The sequence below is a fragment of the Epinephelus fuscoguttatus genome, linkage group LG4, assembly GCF_011397635.1.
Source record: "Epinephelus fuscoguttatus linkage group LG4, E.fuscoguttatus.final_Chr_v1".
Classification (NCBI taxonomy): Eukaryota; Metazoa; Chordata; class Actinopteri; order Perciformes; family Serranidae; genus Epinephelus; species Epinephelus fuscoguttatus.
This window is the reverse complement of record NC_064755.1, coordinates 31,156,849-31,181,402: the sequence shown is the minus strand read 5'-3', so window position 1 is coordinate 31,181,402 and position 24,554 is coordinate 31,156,849. Positions and strand designations below refer to the sequence as shown.

The 24,554-nt window shown below is 40.8% G+C and overlaps 1 protein-coding gene across 1 annotated transcript; it reads right to left on the bottom strand.

The window, feature by feature from the left end:
* Positions 1-948: 948 nt before the first annotated feature.
* On the bottom strand, positions 949-3,417 carry LOC125887678 (parathyroid hormone-related protein-like). Its single transcript, XM_049574669.1, has 3 exons — positions 3,015-3,417; positions 2,683-2,799; positions 949-2,063 (listed from the first exon to the last, which is right to left on the bottom strand). Exons 2-3 carry the CDS (start codon positions 2,784-2,786, stop codon positions 1,673-1,675), a joined length of 495 nt encoding a protein of 164 aa, XP_049430626.1. The 5' UTR covers positions 2,787-2,799; positions 3,015-3,417; the 3' UTR covers positions 949-1,672.
* Between the last annotated feature and the right edge of the window lie 21,137 nt (positions 3,418-24,554).

Below are 24,554 nucleotides of genomic sequence, written 5' to 3'. Positions count from 1 at the left end.
TTAATTTAGTGTTTAGTTTTGCAGGGACAGCGCACACTATAAAGTAATCACATCAGAGTAGCTAATTTGTATCTCCTTCTTTGTCTTATATGATTGAATACTCAATATATTTGGTTGTGGACTGAACAAAACAAGCTATTTGAAAAGGTAACCTTGAGCTCTATCAAATTGTCATAGACGGGTTTGATTTTCTGTTATAGCATAGACAAAACGATTAAAATGTCTTGTCCGACTGTTAGAAGTAAAATAGGAAGCTGACTCTGTGGCAGATTAATCTGATTTGCAGTCGATCTATTTATTGTATCTTACTCTGAATAACAAAACTAACATTCAGTGTTTCATCAAAAACAGTTTTTTTGGCTCAAGAAGTCCAGAGGTGTTTATTTCCACCTGATGAAACTAACACTTAAGGTACACATATATGCAGTCATGGGACAGTGTAGAGTTTCTGACTTGTCGTTAGGGTTACAATTAACCAATTATTTTAATTATCAAATCATTTACAGGTTATTATTCTCATTTACTTGTTTGCTGTATAAATGTTAGAAAATAGTGAAAATGCCCATCATAATTTTTCAAAGCCCCACACTGACAACCACAAATATGTCAGAATCCAAATATATTCAAATTTAGATCACAAAAGACAGTTAAAAGCAGCAAATTGAGATAATGTTTAGCATTTGCGCTCAATGTCAAAAATGACTTAAAGGATCAACCGATACTTGGAGTAGTTGCTGATGGATTTTCTGTCAATCAACTTATCACTTTAGCTCTGCCTGTCATAAATGATAAGTTTCATATTTGAGCCACAGGCAACAGGCCACAGGCTGGTGAACAAAGACACCATGATTCAAAAGTATTTCTAATGGCTACACTTTTAATGTTTGATTAACTGGAAACATGTACAGTATGCCCTCAGTGCAAGTGAAGAACATTAAATGACTCTGACAGCCCCTGACTCGGGCTTGTTCTATAAAAATAAACTATAATGCGAAATGGTTAGAGTGGGTTTGATGAAGCATCCAATAAGTTACAAGTCCACAAGGGATCTAAGGTGGGAAAGGAAAGCAGGACCATCAGAAAGAAACATCAAAATAAAACTCAACCACAAAAGAACATGTACAGGATATAACTAAAGTGCATTATGGAATTTAGTCAGCAGCACTGTGATACATTCACAAAATAAATACACACTCTCAAAGTGAAATAAATTATGGCAGAACAGTTTGAACAGATGTATGCAGTGAACAGCTTGTATGTAACTGTAAGCTCACAATAACAAAAGTAGACCACTTAGCATCCCAATTTTGTGAAGTTATATTACAGACAGGCAATAAATAGTTCCTCCTATGATTTACTCCTGCACGCAGCTGGTTAGAGATGACAATGTATGGCTTTGTTTTGAAGTCAAGGTTACAGAGCACTACAGATGTTCCAAATAAATATGGATCTAAGAAGATGATATGATGATAGTTCACAAAACCTCAGGAAGTATGAGACCAAAAATACAAACACAGCAAAAATATTATCATACAAGCACACCCCTGTGGCTGTGATATGAAATGACTGAGTCAGCCATGGGTAGAGTCTCTCAGATCCCAGTCACGTCAGTGTCTTAGTGCAGTACCATATAAAGGCTGTTGGGAGTCTCTTAGCCAAGGCACTGCGTCCTTCATGGCTCCTTTGTAGTGACAGACCGTGCCCGCCTCCGCTTCTTGTCGCTCTCTCTGCGTCGGCCTAACCTCACCTTTTTTTTCCTCTTGGTGGCCACCTTTAGTGGCTGGTCCTTATAAGCCAGAGCCTTGTTGGTCTCCTGGGGCAGGTTAGCACCCTCTCTGTCTGGCTTGAACCTGTCAGGGAGGTTCTTGGTGGCCCCTGGGGGCTTCTCGTGCAGGGCATTCCCACTGAAGGTTTGGCTCTGGGTTCTGCTTTGCACAGGTGGAGCTCGCTCGTCAGCGGTGTGCACCTCTTCCAGCAGCTCCTGCAGCCACATGCGGCGCTTGTACTCCTGCAAGGAGCGGCCCTTGTCATGCATCAGCTGGGCGTGGCTCACTGACCTCCTCCTTAAAGCAGAAAGTGATGAGACAGACTTAGGTCGGCAAGGAATGTTGCATAAAAGATAATAAAAAAACTGGAAAACTAAAACTGGATCTGTTCCCTTTCTCTAAGTCTAAGTGAGAAATATGTTTTTGTTTTGTTGTTTATCTGATTTATCCTAAATTAACAGTGACACAGTACAACCAGAATTCCTCATTTTTGAGTTAGCACCAACAAAATCTTAATTTTTCTTTTTTGTTTAACAGTTTATGTACTTTCATGGTACACCACAGTGCTGAGTTTCTATGTGGAGCAGATTTAGAAGTGGTGGCAGCTGAAATGTAAGGTCAGGCACCAGGAAACCTCAGTACAGTAGGTGGCAGCATAAACAAGTTTGTGTGAGCCATCACTAATCTGAGCTCCAGACCCCCAGAAGCCAGAGCTGAATCAGAGAAAGTCTCCTGTACATTAATTTACATGTAAACTGCAGTTGTGTGTTTTATAAATTCAAGCAACAAGAATATTTAAAATGTGTTGCTTCACTACTTTTATTTTTGAACTCATCTTACATTTTTAAAGTTCCATATTGCATAACATTAAATTACTTTTCTATGGTCATCAAAATTAATATAAGAAATAACTCACGTTCTGCTAATAAGTGCATCAACTGGTCTCCCATCAAGGCTCACTGGGGAGCACAGCAAGAATACAGCCAGACTCCACTGATGAAGCATGACTATAGAGCACATCCTCGACTAAGATCTGAAGAACACAAGAATTAATATATCAGTCACTTCAATGAATTAAGCAAAACTTTGTTTTAATGAATTTTATTAAACTATGTCTACTTTTCAATAGCTTTTCAGTAGCACTGTGGGAAGCTGAAAAATGACACCATTTCTGAGTACGTGAGATCTCCCAGGCAGCATTACTTGTGCCAACAAACAGTTTATTAAAGTAAAGAAACTTAGACTTACATGGTGTGACTCTTTACAGTGAAAATCCACAAAAAAGCTCAGTCTGCAAGCTCTTAAGAGACGATCTTGTTTCAAAAATTTATTTACAAAGTTATAAAAATTATTCTGCCAAATACAATTTGGCCGGTTCAAAATGCGTGTCCAGATCCATTGGTGTGAAGGCAGCCTGGGGAAATCCCCCCGTCACTCTGCTCCATTCATTTGCCTCCCAACAGTGTGTGTCGAGCTATTTATTTCTCCCCAGCGTCCCAATTGAAAGAGAGATAAAGATGGAAAGAGCAGCAGCAGCAGCCCATCAGCTGCAGAGCTGCCACTCCACCCAGTGTTGCAGTAATCTCATGAAGAGTAACGATGAAGCATCTTCTCTGGTGGCCGCAGCCGGAGAGCAGAGCTGAGAGGGTTTTTACAGTCCAGCACTGTGTGAGTCTGTGTGAGAGAGGCACAGTGAGAAAGTCAAACTCCTCTTTGGGTGAAGATGCAGGCACTACCTTAGCCCCTACCCATTAAGTCCAGTCCTAACACCCTCCCCAACCTACTCACCCTCCCCTCTCTCCCTCTCCCCCCCAAACCCTTCACACACACCTGCTGTGACAAGAAGGTGGCGCCCACACAACATCCAAACCACCACACAACAAAGAGTAACATAAGATTTGGAAAAAAAAGCTTAATTTTTTACTGATTTAAAATTATTTGAGCCGTACTTTCTAAATAAAGTCTACAAATTATTTCATCATAAAGAGGTCAGAAATGACAGGTGTGCACCAATGGAGGTAATCATGGGTTACCAAGCAGAGTGTATAAGGGGAGGGGCAGGGTTACTCCAAAGTAAACAGCCAGGCCTAACCACTTTCCCAAGGGAGAATGACCATAACCTCAGAGAAACCCAACCCACAGCCTCTCACTGCAGACCATTCAATTCACCTCCACTCTGCCTCAGCAAACCAGCTCACCACCGAATGGTTACAGTGGGCTCTGAGGTATCTCTCATATCCAGCTAATAAGGAAAGTGGAGAGCTTTGCATTGAGGCAGCCATATACAAGCCCAGCTTCACTGTGTACGTTTGGCCGATGAAACAGGTCTGATGTATCAAACCACATTTGTAATTTTACTATAAATGTAATAAATTCCCACATTAAAGGTCAGTCATCTGATGTAAGAGGTAGCTCTGTGGCTAAATGTGTGTGTATTTTTAGTATCACATTGATTGACAGCACTACATGCCCGACTACAGTAGTATATGCAGCAAGGACAGAGACATTTTTTGCATGCTTCCCTCTGCGCGGTAATACGGTTGGCTGGTGTAGTAAAGTAAAAGGAAAATAGTTTCTATATGAAACTGCTCACAACAGGGTCTGTGGATTATCTTGAGGAACTGGGTCATGATTTCTGGCTGTTGAGCTTTTCCAATATATATTTTTTTCAGTCTAGATGAATAAGTAGCATTACGGGTCAGAGGAAAAATATATGTTTTTGATTGTGGGCAGGCTGTCTCTTGAATCGCAAGGCCCATAAACTCTGCATGATGCTCCACCTGTAAAACTTTGTGATTTTGACTCACATGGTTGGCAATTTCTGGGCACAACATTCATGTTTGGTACAAAACGAACATGCTGTTCTAGAGTTTGTTCAAACTGATCTCTGCTTAAGATTTAATTGGGCTCAAATGAAAGATAACGTGAAGAACAGGAACATGGCTGTGTGTGTACTCAGGGTTCATGAGAGTCCCTCAGTTGTGATTAAAGTTAGTTTAGGACAAGGAGCATAGTGTTCTCAACCCAGTTTAATGTTCCTGTGATTCATTTCTGGGTCAAGTTGTAGAACAATAGCGCAGCTTGTGCTGACACAGTAAGTACATTAGTATAGAAATTCTGCCACTGTACAAACTGCCAATGTCCTCTCAATGGCTCTAGACTTAACAGTATCCACTACTTTGGTCAAGACTGAAATATCTAGAGAACTATTTGATTGATTGCTATTAAATTGTATACAAACATGTATGGTCCCCAGAGGATGGACCCTACTGACTTTGGTGATCTCTTGGCTTTCGATAGTGCTACCAGCAGGTGGACATGTTTGTGAGATGTACTGACCATTATTTGATGGCCTGCCATGAAATTTGGGGCACATATTTGTGGTCCCCAGATGATGAATTATCATGGCTTTCATGATCCCCTGACGTTTCTTGTAGTGCCACTCACATGTCATTGTTTTCACTTATCAATGAAAAATTGGGTATAGATAGCCCTGGTTTTAAGATGATGTATCAATTACTTTGGCATTATAAAAAGATACTCTAACCACTTCATCCTCTTGAGGGTCGCGGGGGGGCTGGAGCCTATCCCAGCTGACATCGGGCAAGAGGCAGGGTACACCCTGGACAGGTCGCCAGACTATCGCAGGGCTGACACATAGAGACAGACAACCATTCACACCTACGGACAATTTAGAGTTATCAATTAACCTAGTCCCCAATCTGCATGTCTTTGGACTGTGGGAGGAAGCCGGAGTGCCCGGAGAGAACCCACGCTGATACGGGGAGAACATGCAAACTCCGCACAGAAGGGCTCCCACACCCGGGATCGAACCGGCAACCCTCTTGCTGTGAGGCGACAGTGCTAACCACCATACCACCGTGCCGCCCTAAAAAGATACTTCGGTATGTTAATTCATCAAAGGAAAAGTCAGATGATCCCATGACTTTTTCTCAGGAGTCACCATGATGTTGACATTTATAGTTTTGAGTGAAATGTCTTAGCAACTATTGCGTGGATTACCATGCCAAGTATGGTGCACACATTCATTCTTCGAGAGTGTGCATGTGCTGGCTGTGCATGCTGCTTGTTGCAGTTGAGCCTGCTTGTTTTTTTTAACCCAATTTCCATCCGACATCGATACTCAGTTTATCTGATTCTGATTTTCCTCTAGGGATGATTTGTAATAATTAAGTGATCCCTATGCATTCCCACAATCATCAGGTTAACATTTCCAATAAGTTTAAGTTTGTAGTTTATTTTACTTTATTAATCCCCCTGAGGGGAAATTCAATGTTTTCACTCTTGCTTGTCAGTTACACAGAGGTCCGAAAGACACACACACGCACAAACAGGACCTATACATGTACAAAGTGGAGAGATGTCAGAGTGAGGGGGCTGCCCTTGGTCAGGCGCCCCGAGTGGATAGCAATACTTTGTTTTATGATCACTATACAAAACTAATGGTATTACTGTCAACTGAATATCATGTTTAGTGCTCCCTATAGCTACAAGAATCAACGGATTTATTGATTAGTCATCAATTATGATATTAATCACCAACTAATTTGATTAATTTAGTAATTGGTTTGAGATATTATTTCAGAAAAAAAGTCAAAATTCTCAAATTCCAGCTTCTTATATGTGGTTATTCTCTGGTTTCTTAACTTTATGACAGTAATGTGAATATCTTTGGGTTATGGACAAAACAAGACAGTTGAGCTCGTCATCTATGACTTTGGGAAACACTATTTGACATTTTTTTTAACTATTTACAGACATTTTATAGACCAAACAACTAATCGATTAGATTGACAAAATAATTGACAATGGACATTAGCATCCTAATAAGATAAAAAAAAAAGAGATAGTGAACATGGTTAACATTAAACCTACTTAACATCAACATGTTAGCATTTGGGTTGCACGATATTGGATTTTTTGCCGATGTCCATAATGTGGATATATAACTATAACTTATTTGGCCAGTAACCAATATGGAAATATCCACTTTTACCCCACTTAATTTTAGTGATCATCAAGTCTCTTCTGTAGTGGAATTAACATCATATTATGCATGCATTCCTATTATTGTGAGCATTTTAGCATGTAAATGTTGGTTAGCATTTAGCTCAAAGCACCACTGTGCCTAAGTAGAGCCACAAATCCCTTTTGTTTTTTTATGTTGTTTTTTGTTTGTTTCTTTTTTCCCCATTTAATTTCTTTTAGGTTTTTAATACTTATGAATCTACATTGCCAAAATGCTCCCTCTACTACATACAGTACTGCTGCAAGTTTAGCTCTCTTTCCAGTGTAACATGGATACAGTATGAATACACTGCTTCTTTGCTTTTTTTAGGGAATCATAGTTAAAATTGTTTGTGAGGTGACTAAGATGAATACAGTCCATTGAAAATCCTGAGTCATTTATGTGGTTACTGCACCTACTTGCACTGTTTTACTGGATGGAATAACTTGCATTTCTCCTCATGAATAAAACCCATAAATTATTGCTGTGAGCAGTGATGATTAGTAGAATCACTTCAGGCTAGACTGTAGACCAGTTGGTGGTAAATTACTTAATAGAAGGCTCAGTATTTTACAAGCAGTCATGATTCAATTCAGAAAGGGGTCCAGAAGGGGGTTGGGACTGGGACAAATATATAGCAGACCCCCCCTGCTGTCTCCAAAACTCAGCTTTCTTCTGTTTCCAGCGAGTCTGCCTCAAACTTCCAACACTTTTAACATTCGGTAGGGAAAAAATACCTCATTTGATTCCATTCTGCAAAGACTTTACCTGCAAAAAAATATGAAAAAAATCCCATTTCCTGGCAGACAGCAGCGCAGGGAATGGGAGCCAGGAAAGCTGCTTTTGATTCATGCTAAATTGCACTCTCAACACAGAACAGTATTCCTGTCCGTTTTTCATCCTTTTCACACTGCACCTACTTCACATTCACACATACAGAGCATATACACACACCCACCCACCCTACTTTCCCAAGCATCCAGCTCACACACACTCTGCATCTCGAGAAACACCCTCATTTCATGTATAAAATCAGAGTTCAGCATCTATTTTTGGATGTGTTGTACCAATTCCCGCTTATTGGCCCACCCTGTTATGTCATAAATTCTGGCTTTAGTTGCAGCGACAGTTCCTGCTTTTGTTGTGGAGTCACATTCAAAGTCACTACTATGTATTTGGCATGTACCGGACATTAGTCAGTGTTAATTCCCACACCAGTCACTCTCTGGTGCTGTCAGCATTCTCTATTATTTCATTACTATTTAACAGCACCACTCCCCTTTTAACTCTGAACACTATCCCAGCTTCAAGTGAAATTTGAACACTACGTTAAAGTGAAAAGTGAAGACATGTACATTAAAACATCCAAAAAATAATAATTCAGTGCAGTTCCTGTTAAACATGACATTCAACAAACTTATATAACACCTCAAATGTCATCTGTGACCATATATTTAACTGTAAAGAACAGATTCAGAGGTTTTACAGTGTATTTGATAATGGTCCCTTTATGATGCAGTCAGGGCTTTGATCGGTTGGCCATTTGTTCACATGAGAACTTCAGGTTTGTTATCCTGGAAAACCTCACTTGAAAAATGACTTTTGCAGAGTTACTTTCCCCTCATAATGGTTTTTTAACGGTGAATTACTGTACGGGCCGTTTCAGTCGGTTCATGCTTTATAATGTCGTATTGTGGGCGGCTGGAAGAGTTTCCTTCTAATCATTCACACCTACCAATCATAACTGTCATCTGAGGAATGCTCTTTATTCCTCTTTACCTTCCTCTGGTTCAGCTATTTTCAACAGCTCTGCGACTGAGGCAGCGCTTTATTAATAAACTCCCAGGAGGTGAAATTTAAAATTGATGCGCTCTGTTTTCTTTTTGGTTAGTGGTTTATTGGTGCTTAAAATGTGTCACATTAAATCTGGATGCTCTACAGTGATGTGGAAACAGTGGTCAAAGAGTGGAGCTCTTCATCAAATTTACTCTGGGACACGGCAAAGTTAAAATACTGAACGTCAGGTGACTTTGTTTAAGCAGTGATTTATTTGGTTAGATAGAATACGCTGCAAATGGAAATCTGCGCAGCATCAGACTTTCGTTCAGTGGCTATCGTTAGCACAAAGCCGACACACAGCATTGAGTAGCAACTGTCAGCAGGCCGGGTATCCAGTTTGGGCTTAAGACTGAAAGGTACGTTGGTGGCAGCTATTTTGCTTGTGTGTATATGAGTTATTTATTAGACTGAAAAAGCTAGGAGAGTTTGTGGAATGTAGCGAAGTCGCCGCTCAGACGTGAACGTAACGACACTGTCATGCTATGCACATGTGCTCTAGCGTTAGTTTTCACATAGTGAGGAGGGTTATGTAAAGGATGGCTCCAGAACATTTAAAGTCCACAAATCAACACTATATAGTTCCCAGTCTTTTCACATATCATCAAGTATTTTATAACACATATACTGTATTAAGAAAGAAATCTCTGATTATACTTTAATGGACTTTAAGTATGTGATAGTGCAGCCTTGCTTTTGTATATGCTGAGGCTGTAAAGTGTTTTACTGTATTGTGTATTATCTGTGGGCTTAAACAGACCTGTGAGGGGGTATTTTCATATTTTGAGACCAAGAGTTGAAAACTTCAGGAAATGCTAGCAAGCAGGTTTTCACTTAAGATTTTTGGCTCCAAAACACATTTTCCTTTGACCAATAAACTATTTTTTGAACATATACAAATGTTTAAATGGTTAAAGAAAGTCAGAGTGCATATTTTACATTTGCATTGTGAGAGTGATTACATTTACAACTTGTAGCTTATATACAATTCCAAAATATTTCTGATATTGTTAGCCACAGCAGTTATTATATTCATACTGGTTTAGGGCTGCATGTAACTGTTCTTTTCATTGGTTAATCTGCAGATTTTTTTCAATTAATCAACTTTTGTTTTGTTTACAAAAGTCTTCAGATTGCTTCATTGTTGAGCTTTCGATCTGTTAGACCTCCATCAGTGCATACATGAAGCATTAATGGAGCGGCTGGTGTTCTGCATCATAGTTCAAAACCTAAAAGTGTTAAGTGAACTATTGTATATGACAAATAACAGCTGGAAATCCCCCTCACATCTGCGTAGCTGGCACCAGTGAATGTTTAGTGTTTATGCATGAAAAAGTATTGAAAAGATTAATTCATGATCAAAGTAGTTACTAATTTATTGACAGAAAATTATTTGGCAAATTAATCCACCAGCAGTTTTGGCTTTATAATATTAAAGAAAACTTCACATCAGCCATCTTAAGACCATCCTGATGATGTCATTTCAACATTTTGTTTTGCTGTCTGTATCAGTCTGCACTCGGCGTCGCCGAGAAATTAAAATCCAGTCGGGGCCAATCAGGCATCAGCACCATAGTTGACAATGTAAGCAGCCAGTCAGGGACTGAGTTGTAGTTGATGACCTAAAATGCAGGCCCCCAGCATGCAGTACAGCTCCTGAAGCAGCAAGCGCTAACCCTAACCTCAGTAGAGGATACACTTGCAGATTTTCTCGGAAGAAATGACGGTATTATCGTGCTTACGACTGGATTTTGCAGATGCTTCATTTATCAACTGGCTCTGTTGGTGATGAAGAAGATGTTCCCGGGTGTTTTCTTACCCTGATTGGCTGAAGGAGTTTGTCTATCGAGTCGAGTACTCCCACCCACTGAAAGTGTTTGGGTTGGCACTGACTCTAGACTGATACAGGGAGCAAAACAGAATGTTGAGCTCACGTCATCAGGTTGGTCTTACCAGGCTAGGAACAACCTGGATCTCACCAATACTGTGGAGGTAGCTCTTAGCTATTGAAAAAACATATTTCTCACAGTTAAAACAATAATGGTTAGCATAACATTATACATCTTTGCATCCGTTGTATTACACATGTTTAAATTTATGGGTTTTGAGTCGATGTTTCCAACAGCAAAAACAGACTTTTAGGTTTTGAGCCACAAAGCACAATGGACAGTTTAGTCAGGATGTCAGAGAGGGGTCACTGCTCCACACTTTAAGAGGCATACATCCTGAACATTACCTAATTCCTGCTCAGGGTTACCCAAACATGCCCTCCTCCGTCACGCATTTACTTGATCTGAAAGTAGCCGCAAGATTTGTCTGTTTCTGTTTCTGCTGCTTGATATATGATAATCCTCCTCAGGTAGCGCTTTGGGGCTGATTTCTTATTTACAACTAGATTTTTTTTTTTTTTTTTAACGTTAACCATAAATGTCAAGCTCTTGGAGACAGTGAGTCGGGGAGGTCTTAGCTGGACAAAAGCATGTTGTCCAGACTCAGTCTAGAGCACAGGTATATTAAATCATTATTTTTCAGACAGGAAATATCTGCCACTGGACATTTTGCCTGTAAAATGTATTTCTAAGATGAAATGATTCCTACCTGGCACAGCTCTACTCTCATCTGAACCTGGAGTGTTTTTACACTCATCTATCCAGCGTTAGAGCTTGTTGCTAGTGAAAACCTTAAATGTTGTTCATCTTATGATTAAACTGTGTGTTTGATCATGCCCACGATGTGATTCAGAGTGATTCAAAAAGCAGAAAAACAAGTCCAGAGTCGGAGTCTTTGACCTGGCCTTATGAGGTGCCCACCACATTAGCATTTCTCTCTTGGCAGATGTTAGTGGTGGGGTGTCTGACTGTGGCCAGCCTCTCTGCAGTGGCCCTGTGCTCCAGGCTCTGGGGAAGGGGAGGGGGGCTCCTTACTCCTTACTCGCCCCCCCAAAACCCAAACCGCAAGCTGCCCCATGTCTGATGCCCCCCTCTCACTCTCCTGACCTCAGAGGCAGACCCCAGGCCAGCTGGATACAGCCTGAAACCCCACACAGCCACCACCAGTGGCCGCCACCCTCCTGCCCCTGACCTATCACCCAAAACATTACCATAAACTTCTGCCTGGCTGCCAAGCAACACACACAGCGGAGCTCACAGTCCGACTCTGCACTGCTCGTCCATGTAAAGATAGCTCTGTCTGAGGGGAGAAAGTGGAGCTGGTGGGTAGAGGGGTAAGCGCTCTCGGTTATGATGGCATTTTACACGCAGTATAAAACCTACTGTGGTGTTTTATGTTTTGTGGCTTGTGGTGATGCCGTGGCATTGCCTGTGGAACAGACTCCTGCCCGCTGCAACAACTACTGTGCAGTATTTGAGGCTGATGAAAAATGTGTCCGCCAGTGTGCGAACCGCTTTGAAACATGCCACAAGTCTGCGTGCTCCACGTCTGTTACATGCTCGACAAATCGTGCCGTTTCACGTTGCCCCAGCCTCGGCGAAAATTGAAGAATCAATAGAGGTCTGATTGAGAAGACCACACACACATGGTGTTACGGTAATGACGGGCTGAGTCTGTTTGTTTGCATAAGTGAAGAGCAGGCTCAAATCGTTAATGAGTGCTTTGCGTCCAGCGTGCAACCACAGCTAAGCCAGTGGGTCAACAAGGTTGGCCAGACTAACCACTGTGTGTGTGTGTGTGTGTGTGTGTGTGTGTGTGTGTGTGTGTGTGTGTGTGAGAGAGAGAGAGAGAGAGAGAAAGAGAGAGAGAGAGAGAGACTGTATATATATGTTCCTGCATGTCCTTGAAAAGTAAAAAAAAAAAAGTTTACATACAGAAACTGAAGTAATATCAGAATTTTTTCAGACTTCCCTTGTTTTCCTTGTGTGTGTTAATTTGCTCTTACATCATCTATAAGCATTCGCTGTAATGTTTCTATATTTAACATCATTCTATATTTACTTGTGCTCTGACACACAGATACAGGCTTGTTTTCCCAGTGAAAAAAACACACCTATGAGACATTTCAGTGAATATTTAAACACTGAAAAAAAAAAAAAAAGCTTCACTTGAAATTTCCAAATCGTTATAATGCACGGTGTGAGCCAAGTGCACTTCACCGACTCAAAGCTGATCCATTTACTGTAAATGAGCTTGTCTCTGTTGGTTTCCTGACCAATTACTGTACAGTGAACTTAGGTCCTGTATTTATTTATCCATAGGTTATTTTAAATGGACTGCACTCAATGCAGAGGCCTTGTTGAGCGGTCTTGTCCTCCCAGCCTACCCTGGGACATGCTAGCAGTGCTTGGCAGACAGACACGGATGCTGAAGGCAGCCTCTGGACAGCTTTATCCTGCGTCGAGCGGGGCCACCCGCTTCGTGCTCACCAGGGCACAGTGACTGGCACGGCGTTCCCCTGCCTCAGTTTTTACCTCTCAATTTTCTGCTTCTCTAAGAGAACTAGAGAACACTGTGCACTTTTAAAGCAGTGTGACCATGAAAGGATATCAAGGCCAACCAGAGAATAGGAAGTCCAGAATAATTTATAAAGCAAAGAGAAAACTCACTCCAATGAGGGGATTATTAAGTGAATTATATACATTTAACCTGAGTGGTGGCCTTCATTTCAACATGCGTTAAAGTAATACAGTTGATAGAGTGAGAAGCAAAAATTATATTTACTAATGACTGAATATGTTTTGGCTTTCTCATTTATGATTTGAGCTGAAACAATTAGTCGATTAACAGATTAGCTGAGAAAATGAACAACTGTTTGGATCATAGAATAGTAATTTTTCAAGCAAAAATGCCGAACATTTATTTGTTCTTGTCTCTCAGATGTGATGATTGGCTGCTTCTCTTCGTTCTATGTGATAGAAATACTAAATTTCTTTTGGTTTTGAACTATTGTTCAGAAAAAACAAGCAATGTGACAACAATATATTGGGCTTATAGGGACACAGTGAAGGGCATTTTGAAATGTTTTCTGTTTAAAGACCAAACGATGAAACGTTCTGTAGGTGACATTCAGAGCATTAACGTAGCAGCGAACCACTGTTTGCCGTAAAGACAAAGTGGACTAATGGCGTCTTGAGCAGATGGTGAAGTCACTCTGCCTCTGTACGTGTTGTAATCTGAGCTTCTCTGTGTTTTGTTGTGCGTGCAAGTGAGTCCTGTGTATGTATCCCACTGGCTAGCTCATGGCCGCTGCTTTGCACTGCAGTCATATAGCAGTTATTGCTGATATTAGGACGGTGACATCACAGAAGTGTTGTCCCTACCCTCCAGTTACCACATGGTTAACACTGTTGGCTTTGTTAGCACCATTGCTGTTTTTTTAGCACTCTGATTAGGGCTACTGCAATAACCACAATATTATATGTTCATGTTTTTATTTTTTTTAACATGAATGCAGGATATTTACAGTCTGCTACAAATGCCAGCAGCGTGATAAGCTGCTAAGCATTTATTTCTGTGCTGCACATTTGCCGTTTCGTTTCTGGTTGCTGAAATTTAAAAAGAAATATTTAACTTTGGGTAAAACAGTGCAGCTGCTCATCACTGTCACTTTTTACCCAGCCATCCAATCAGAGTGGAGGAGGGGCAGGACAAATACCACAAAGACCAACCGTCACATAGCTGAACAACAATGAAGGAAACCAAAATCTTTCAGCTGAATGAACGCTGCACCCCTTTTTACGCCTCAATTTGCTTCTTTGTGCTGTATTTAACAATGAACAAATGTTTGTTTTAAAACTGTCATTATTGCCTTTTATAAATCAACAATATACATATGATATCCCAATAGTAAAGCTTATTTATGAAGCACTTAAGTCAGGATAAATGATTTAATTTCCCAAAACAACAACATCAACAACAAAAATCGCCAAACTTCAGGGCTTAAAAATTAAGCCAGTGTAGAAGTGCCAAAAACTGCAGTTCATTGAATGGCCACTTGAGGCTGGCTCCAAAATAGAGTACATCCCCATAGACCTCCACATCAAAATGCCCAACTTTACAGCAGAAATAAACATGTTTACAGCCTGGTACAAAAACAGTTTTGGTCTCTATAGCTAATTTTAACATTCATTATGAAGGTATGTCGGTGAATTTCTTTTCCCACCTGTTCATATTTTATTAAGGCCCAAAGTTATACATAATTAAGGGTTGGGCCACTTGAGTGACAGGCTGTCAGCAGGCGTAGCTGCTGTGGGTCAGATCCACATCTCACACCTCCACAGCCCCAGCCTGTCATCCAAATATACAAAGTGCCAAACTCAAGGCTTCAAAACGGCAGTCTACAAACCAGTGGGTGACGTGACAGTAGCTACATCCATTATTAAATACAATCTATGGTCATATTTCATATGGTGCTGTTTATCCGCCCTTAATGCCCACAAGGGAAAACTGCTTCACTGCGACAGCCCTATATCTCATACTATAACTCATATGTTCTGAGTTTCACATAGAGCCCTTTTCACCAGTTGATCAAAAATATGGTTGGAGTAATTAATAATGAAAATAATAGTTGTTAGTGTTAATAATTAATAATAGTGTTTATCCCTATTTATGATGTTTAGGATCTTAATGTGCTACAAAAGTTGGATAAATCATCTAAAACAAAACTGGGTCACTGCAGCAGCAAATGGGATATACAGAGAGAAATACAGCATAAATGTTTCTGTGACTACAGCAAAGCAAATTTCAGAAAGAGACACTTCACTGTCAGACTCACTGGTGCTAAATACAGAAGGGATATGTCATGTTTAATAAGTTATTATTAATTGGTACGGTTCAGTGTGTGGTCTCGTTTAGCAGAAGCCTCTTTGTAAAAGGAACTGTTAAATCTGCAATATTCAAAGCTGGGATTTGTTATTTTATTGAAGATACATTCCAGTTGGTTTACGAAGTTAAAACAGTCAAATGTGGTGAGCAGTGACATCATTCTTTTTTTACAGGAGGCCACATCTTTTTGTTAGTGAAGATTTCACCAAACACAGACAGACAGACAATTAAAATTACAAGAGCTCGGTCATCTAAGTGTGTTTTTTTTCTGTGAGACACTATAAATTAAAGCAGCACTACAAAAGGGACCAAATACCAGAGGACACTGTTTAAGAAGTATGTATGTCTTTTCAGGTCTGCACTAGAAATTAACAGACTCCACAAACAAGCAAACATTTTAAGGCCAAAATAGCTGCATCTGAAAATAACTGCTGTAAAATCTCTTAGGGGATTTTCGTATCAAGGACCCGGCCTGGATGCCGGTACACTTGATCCTAAAGTCCAGTTCGTTTGATTAGTGTGAACACAGTGTATCATGCGCAGTACGTGATCCGTGCCATAGTCCACTTGAAAAGCTGAACATGATTACAGTTCATGTGTACTGTGGTAGGCTATACATCAGGTTTGAAGACCAAACACACAAGTGGACTGCTGTTTAACTACTGACTATTCTACCACAAGGAGTATTTAACTGGTATTGAAACATTCGTAACCACTTATCCTGTTAGGGGTCATGGGGGAGCTGGAGCCTATCCCAGGTGACACTGGGCGAGAGGCAGGGTACGCCCTGGACAGGTCGCCAGACTATCACAGGACACACAGAGACAGACAACCATTCACACTCACATTCACACCTACAGATAATTTAGGGTCACCAATTAAACTACATGTCTTTGGATTGTGGGAGGAAGCTGGAGTACCTGGAGAGAACCCACGCTGACACAGAGAGAACATGCAAGCTCCAAGAGGGGCTCCCCCACCCTGGGTTCGAACCAGGAACCCTCTTGCTGTGAGGCGACAATGCTAATCACTGCACTGGTATTGAAACACTCTCAATTTAATACTGATGCGCAGCCCACTGCACACAGACCCAGATCAGGCTTTGCTGCCACCTTTAACCTATAGCTGGAGCTATGGCAGGAGGTGGAGAGTGGCCCTCCTCCAGCCAGAAGCAGAGCTTCGCCTCGCTGCTTCACAGGTCTCTTGACGGTCCCTGGGGCAGCATTGTCCATCTGCAGCCCCCTTTTCTACATTGTAGCACAAGAAATGTCACATAAATGATGATGCAAGTGTACTTGGGTACAGAACAACATTACTAATATAAAGGCTGAGTGGCAGGGGAGTGGAGAGGGGGGCAATCATACTTGGACACAGTACGAATCAATTATATAAAAACGCCCTTAGAAACAGACACTAAACAAAAACATTAAACACTGTAACTAATCAAAATTAGACTGATGCTGAAATCAAGACAGGAAAAATAAAAATTTTAATGCACAATAAACATTGAGGTATTGTCGAGCAGGCTCAGGAATGCACACAATATATAGGTCAAACATCATGTTCTGTCCATGGAGCTCAGAAATCAACACCGAGCTTGTGATTAGTTTTGGATGATAGTATTTCACCACAGTATCACATTTATGGATTGGTCCTTTAAAAGTGTTAGTAATGTTCCCTTTGAATCTTTATGAGGCTCAGTTTTTAGAGGTGTTCTGGTCTCGTGTTGACCTTTAGTTGATGAAACTGGTTCTGTAATTCTATATTTTTCAGAATGGGTTCACACTGAGAAAAATATCCCCACCCTCTGAGCAAAACTCTAAAATAACCCTTTTTTTCTTAAATTGAAAACACGTGCTCGGCCTTGATGATGTAAATGTTCAAAAGTGTTAATTCACTAATGAACAGTGAGTCCATTAGACATTCGATTACATACTCTGGGCAGCAGATAAATCAACACTGAGCGTAATTCAAACATGGGCCCTGGCCAGGCGGCTTGTTTTCTGTCCGACTGTGGTTTTCCAACAGTCTAAATCCATGAAGCGGATTTGCTCACAACAGCCAACATATTTCTCCAATCTGCATCCCCTTGTAAAGCAAAGGAAGGAAGGCAGAGCTCACAACTGTTGGTTTTGTGCTGCCCACGGTCTCACAACCCTGTAACATAAGGCCGGGCTTTCATTGCCTCTCTCCACTGCATGAGCAAAAGGGAATTAGCTTTTAAAAGTTTGTTTTGTAAGAGTTGTAAATAAAAGCGGCTCTGATTCAGACCTAGATCCCCTTTCTCTCAGATGGGGTATGGCTTGTGTGGGTGGCTTTGGAAATACTGAGGCATGCCGAATGTGTTTATATTACACTGTCCCCAGGGAGAGTTGAGCTTTGTGGTGCAGATGGATTACAGGGGGAAAAGAGCTGTTGTAGGCCTTTAAAGTTCAGTGTTAATGGTGGGAGTGAAGTGGCTGTGTAGGTGTGATGTGTTCATTTCACAGGTCGCTGGTATTTCTGTCCACAACGATGAAGGGTCAGGGGGATTCCCACAACACCACCAAAATTATGTTTTTGCTAAGGTTAAAGATACAGAGTTTGAAGCTCCTCTAATAACATGACTACTTGTATGTAAAAGGGGCCACGATTCTGCAGTTTTCCTCAGCTCTACAAAGCTTTTCAGTGTCTTTCAGCTTATTGTTTTGGTTTTGTGGGCTGCGACTTTACTGTTTCTAGTTCACTCTCACCGTCACACTCATCTACCTAATTTCCAGCTGCGGTAGGCTGCCATTTTCAATGAAAAAGGCACTGTACCCTGCCTGTGCACAGCCAAATACTGCATAGACAAAATTAGCAACTAGTTGGTGAACAAAATAGAGAATGTAACAGCTGAAAAGCCAGATATATCCCTTCAAAAGAATTTGGGGAAATATGCTTTCTTGACGAGTTCGATGAGAACATTGATACCTCTCTTCTTTGTCGGAAATTGGCATCAGTCTTCTTGTCTGAGGGCAAGGGCCATCTACACCCACGATTACTATAAACGATAACCAGCATCCACACAATACGATAACATTCTGTAAACAGTGGTGCCAAACATCGGCTGCACACCCCAGCTGTGTCGGCAGCTTATTAATATTAATCATATCCTCATTTTGGTTAATAATGATAACAAAATACTTATCACTGATTCCAAGGGTGAGTCCTTCATCTTGACACCACCTTTACAAAGACTGTTTGAGCCCATTTACACCTGGTATTAGCATGCCTTTTGGTCATGCATCTCCAGCTGACTGCTTGTGGTCAGATTTCATCACTGCCTACATTACTCAAGCTAGAAAATCCAAGGGCCCCACGCACAGTTATTACATCCACACTCTTGCTAGCTGCTTGCTGGTCAGAATTCATCATGTCTCCTTCCACAGCGCAGTCATGCAACACTCTCTCCAACTTGTCGTAAAACTGACAAGTTTTAGAGTGTTAATGTGCTGTCACCAAAACAGTCACCACATCCTGCACTGATGAGGTGGTCCTCATTTGGGACTCAATAGCGTTCACAATACAGAGTGTCTTGGTGGTCCTTTACACTGGTATTTAAGGCTCTATACGAGTGATTGGACCACCTAAGACATGTTCATATCAGGTTTAAAGAAGCTCTTTTTTATGTCAAACAGTACTTTTTTTTTTATACCTCAATGATGACACTTTCGTCTGCCATGTTGAATGTGATGCCCTCTAAATTTGGATGGATTTTGATTGATTGTCAGTGTTTTTATCGTTCATCAAATCGCTCTGAAAGTGATCCCAGTGATATAATTCGCCACTGTTGTTGCTGTTAGAGTTGTGGGGTGGACTCCACCATCCCCTTGAGTCACAACCATTTTTAAAACAGTATATTTATTGTTACAGATATTGTTCTTGGTGTGGACCCTTAACTCTTGGCAAGAAAATGAATAAGCATATTCCCCATAGTTTAGAACTGTTCCTTTAACGAGTTGAAGGAGACCAAAACAGAGCTAAAAGACAGCCAACATTGGAATGGATGTCAGTGTAGCTCCTGGTCTGCTTGTTTTGTTCGCTAACATGTTCATCGTAACACTTTACAAGTGATTATATGTCACTGTTGTGTTTACACCTTACGTCAGTCAATACAAGTTAAAAGTAGTTTCATAAAACAGAGGCCAGGAAAGGAAAGAAGCAGAAGGAGGGTTAAAACAGTAAAAGATGTTGATAGATTTATTTTAACACCTCCACAGCTGTAGATATCTGTTCCCAATCAGGACTTTTCGTGTAAGAGCACACCAGCTCTCTGCTACAGTAATGAACCACAGCGAGAGCAGTCCAGTGCTGTTTGGATGGGAGCGTGTGTGTGTGTGTGTGTCTGTGTGTGTGTGTGTGTGTGTGTGTGTGTGTGTGTGTGTGTGTGTGGGCGGGCATGCCTGAGGTTGCTGAGCCTCGGCCTTCTCCTCAACATTAATAAGGACTTCCTTCCTACCAGACAGAGTCAAACACCTGATCACTTACCAAGGAGGACATGCCCACGCATCCCTCAGAGCTGGCAGCCTTCAGCCACTAATAAGGATCGGCCTGTGTTCTTTAGCTGCCCATCAATCAAAATGTTCACATGCCGGACATCCATACACAAATCATGTTTTCTCTCCGTACTCCACCCCTGATGTGTGAGAGTATGTTTATGTGTAAGCTTAGAGTTAGATATCATGGGTGGCAACTATATCCAGGGAGACAGAGCAAGAAATAATCCCTCTCATACACACACCACTTCAAAAATTACAACTTTTTCTCCAATGGCAATAAAGTTTGGCTTCTTCTTAAAAATGTCGAGCCAAGATACACCAGGTGAAATGTGCATTTTCATGATGTGCATAACCTCTTATTTTTCCTCCTTAAATATCAGGTTTTTGAAATGTTTTTTTCCGTAATTGAATTAGAGTGGCTAGTCACAACTGAGAACACATCGGCAGAGGTCTCAGCCCAGATGCTGTCAAAGAATCACTTGGCCTGACTAGTTGCTGAACAGAAAATTGTCTTATTTAAATAGCTCATCTTGAGACTGTAATCAGAATAACTCCAACCTGCAATGTAATGATTAAATTATCGCATTTCCCTTGTTATTAGATTAGGGTTATATGATATCTCAATTGTGTGGGCCACACATGTTGGCTGTCATGAATCTGGCTGTGTTTAGGATAGTGTTTCATGGTTCATATTCTGTCAACATACCACACAGGAACGTAATGTTTCAGCAGTAAGAGCTGCTGTAGTCAGTTTGTGCTCAGCACCACTGGCAGGGAACAAAATATCCTTCAAACTAAATCAAAACCTACCGTCCTTCACTCCCTCAGCCAGGGAGTTTATCATTGTGAAGCTCAGCATAAATTAGTGGCTCAGATATGATTAATACACACCTTTTTAAAAGTTCATCCAGTGTCATCTGGTGTTAATGTTCTGTACGCAACAGAATGATTATCAATAGATAAGTACTCGCAGTCACTGTAGTTATTTTGTTCTTATGTTGCAAAACAGATGTTGTTTGACATATCCAGCATACAGATGTCCCATTTTAACATTGACATAACTGTTGTTGGTTAGCATTGTTGCCTCACAGCAAGAGGGTTCCTGGTTCGACCAGGTAATGAAATCCCAAATCTGAAAACTTTATTTACAAAACCATAGACTGTATGTATCTTTATATACACTCTATGTACAAAACATTGTACAAAGGTCACATCTACAGTGGGGAAAAAAGCAAGCACCAAAATTACAACCAGTATCAAGTTAATGAAATGTGATATATGATGGTGATATGTGATGATTCAGGTGTCAGAGCACTGGAACAAAAACACTGACATATCACCTACAGTATGATAATACATCTGAAACACTCTCTGTGGTTTCTCTGACATAAAATACTTGAGTTGATAGTGAGTTTACTGCTTCTCTTCTGATTTTAATTCATCAGGGATGCAGGACATGTACCTACAACATCACTGCCTCTTATTTTAAGGAAACAGTACATTTACTCAAGTACTGTGCTGAAATTCTTTGTATTTGTTGTTTGTTGATCCTTTTATTTAGTACATCATACATTGCTTTGGACAATCTGTTACTAAAATCTGAGTTTTTGGTGCTGCTCCTGCTAAATATCCTGTATTTATTCGAAATAATCCACTGTTTGGTCCAACAGTAGTACAAAAATCACTTCTTCTCATTTTTTCCTCATTGACGACCATTGCCTTATATCAACAAGCAGCTGTGTGGCAAACTGGAAATTATCACATGAAAATGTCATGGAGTTGATCCCTCCCATTTTCATCATGAGGCGGGTGCAGCTCAGGTGGTACAGCTCAGTAGTTGTAGGGTTGGTGTTTTGATTCCCTGTCTACATGTCAAAGTGTCACGGAGCCAAAGACGCAAGAAAATGTAAGCCGTCTTGGACAAAGTTGTCAAATGCACGTAATATAATGTAACATAGACATCCTAAATCTTGCATCTGGGCTGCATTTAGAAAAAATCAATCAGTTGCAGAAAGGAACTGAGAAATCAAACATTACAGCAAAATAGAAACTTTATATAACTTTCTCCAGGGAGCACCCTCTCTGTCCAGAGAAATCTGGGCATTTTGTCACTTTGGAAAGCATTACACTCAATATGTCATATAATTTTTGAGAAGTGATTTTCAAATAATTCCCATTAGCTGCCTAAAGTTGCACATTGCAATGAGATATTCCTGTTTGTCTGTTTGCGTCAGGCTTGGTACTTGCTCCTCTGTGTTCAAGCTGAAACCACAAAGCTCAGTGGCACTATCAAAGACAAACAAAACAAATCTTTATCGAGCTCCATTTCCATAATGCCGTTTCTTTTTGAATATCCCTCTGTGTGGGTTTTCCATAGTACAAGTCTGAACTAATTCAAGCCCGACTATTCTACAGTGCTAAGGTCCTCAGCTCTGTTTGATTAGGGCAACACACAGGAGGTCCACTGCCACGGTGTTTTCTTTACCTGGGCCCATAACTCTTAAAAACACACAAACACTTGGGTTGTAAATGACCTGTTCATCACACAGTGACAGGAGAGGTGATTCTGGACTCTTGGTGGGCCAGGTGTGCAGATCAGGACAGCTGTGCTGTGCCAAGACCTGTTGGCATGGCGACGCGGGACCATGGAAAGTTCTGGAATCTGTCGCTGCTGGCAGGGCCGAGCTCCTGAACGGGACTGGTGTTGGCTTTGCCTCCAGCTGTTTCTTTACAGACATGCTGAACGCCAGCAACAGCCAGGGGCCAAGATCAGCCCAGCGAGTCTGGCCACACACAGGCCACTTACACACACACACACACATATATGTATACCCCCACAGTTATACAAGCACACACAAACAAACACACAAGCATTTTCTGCAATAAGCCTGTCTCTCTGCCAGAGCAACAAAATGCAGCAAACATATTTTCACACGTCTGTTTTTGACACATTCCCATAACATTATTATTAAATGTCTACATGTAAATTCTATTTACATTTTACTCATGTTTTCTCTGGCACTTTTTCATCCATTTTTGAATGAGTTTTCATGTCAGTTTGTGTTTGTACTTCTAAAATCCTCATTTGTTTTATTAATTCTACTTTTTGCAGTGCAGGCTTCCAGGTTATATAATACTGCTCTTCTGAGGGAGTGTTATAAATCTCACCTCAATACCGGCTTATTCTCAGATACATTTTATTGATGCTTCTTTGCCTTGGTTATTCTTGAATAATTTGTGCTTGTCTTTGATTTAAATATTTATTCAAATGCCTTTTATTGCCTTTTCATGGTAATTTAAAGCACTTTGTAACCCTAGTTTAAAGTGGTATAAAAATATGATTGAACTTGCCTTTTCCTTGTTTATCATTTTCTTTTTTGCTGTATGGTGTGTGCAAGTAATCAGACTGAAGAAATCTTTGGGCCTTTTCACACTTGAAAGTCCGAACCAAGGTCTGAGCCATAGACTGTATAAAATGATGGACATAGCTACCATGACATCATCCATTGGTTTGTTGACTCCTGTTTTGAAGTCTTGGATTCGGCATTTTGGACGTCACCATCCTGGATTTTTGGAGCAAATATGGCCAAACTTGGACGAGAATATGGAGCTGGAGATTAGTGAAGGGTGGATGTGACTCATAGACTGTAGCAAAGCTTGACAGGCAGCCTGTCACTCAAGCAGCCCCGTCCTTTAAATATGCGTAACATGAAGCATTAATAAAATATTAACAGGTGAGTTATATAAAAATTCATCCTCTGTACAGATGTCATGAAGAAGGCAAATCTCTTTTTTTGTACCAGGCTGAAAACATGTTTATTTCTGCTGTAAAGTTGGACATTTTAACGTGGGAGTCTATGGAGATTGGCTGGCTTCTGGAGCCAGCCTCAAGTGGCCATTCAAGGAACTACAGTTTTTGGTATTTCTGTGTTGGCTTCATTTTTGAGCCCCAAAAGTTGCTGCTACATTTTTGTTACGTTGTATACGTGTGATCTGGTAAGTTTCGGTTTCACATTACAATTATGCGAGCGCACTAAATGATTATGCATGACCTACCTATATCCAGTCATCATCATCTACGTGAGCTGCGTCTCCCTATAGCTTGACATTAATTGGTTTATAGATGGGCTCTTCCATCCTCTCTTACCTCCTGTCTCTCATCCTCTTAGAAGATCTCAGAAAAGTATCTGAGTTTTTGTGAGTTTTTCCTGATGACCTTTTATAAAGTCTTCTCTTCCTCTCCCCATGTGCTACAGTAGCTTATTTTGTTATGTTGTATTGTTCATGGACAAACTCAAACCTACACTGTACTACTACTTGACAACTTAGGCCCTGTTTATACGACAACGATTTCAACTGAAAACGGTAAACTTTAGTCGCGTTTTGGCCAATCGTTTACACGACAGCAGCATTTTGGGTGCCTGAAAACGCAACGTTTTGAAAACGGGTTCCAGAGTGCAACTTTTTGGAAATGGCAGCGTCTCCGTTGTCATGTAAACTTGCAATATGCAGTTCCTCTGAAAACAGAGACTTTTCGCACATGCACATTACGGTTCCAGTCACTAGGCATACCGACCATCACAACAACAATACCGAGCTCTGTTTGTGATGCTCACCCTGTTGATT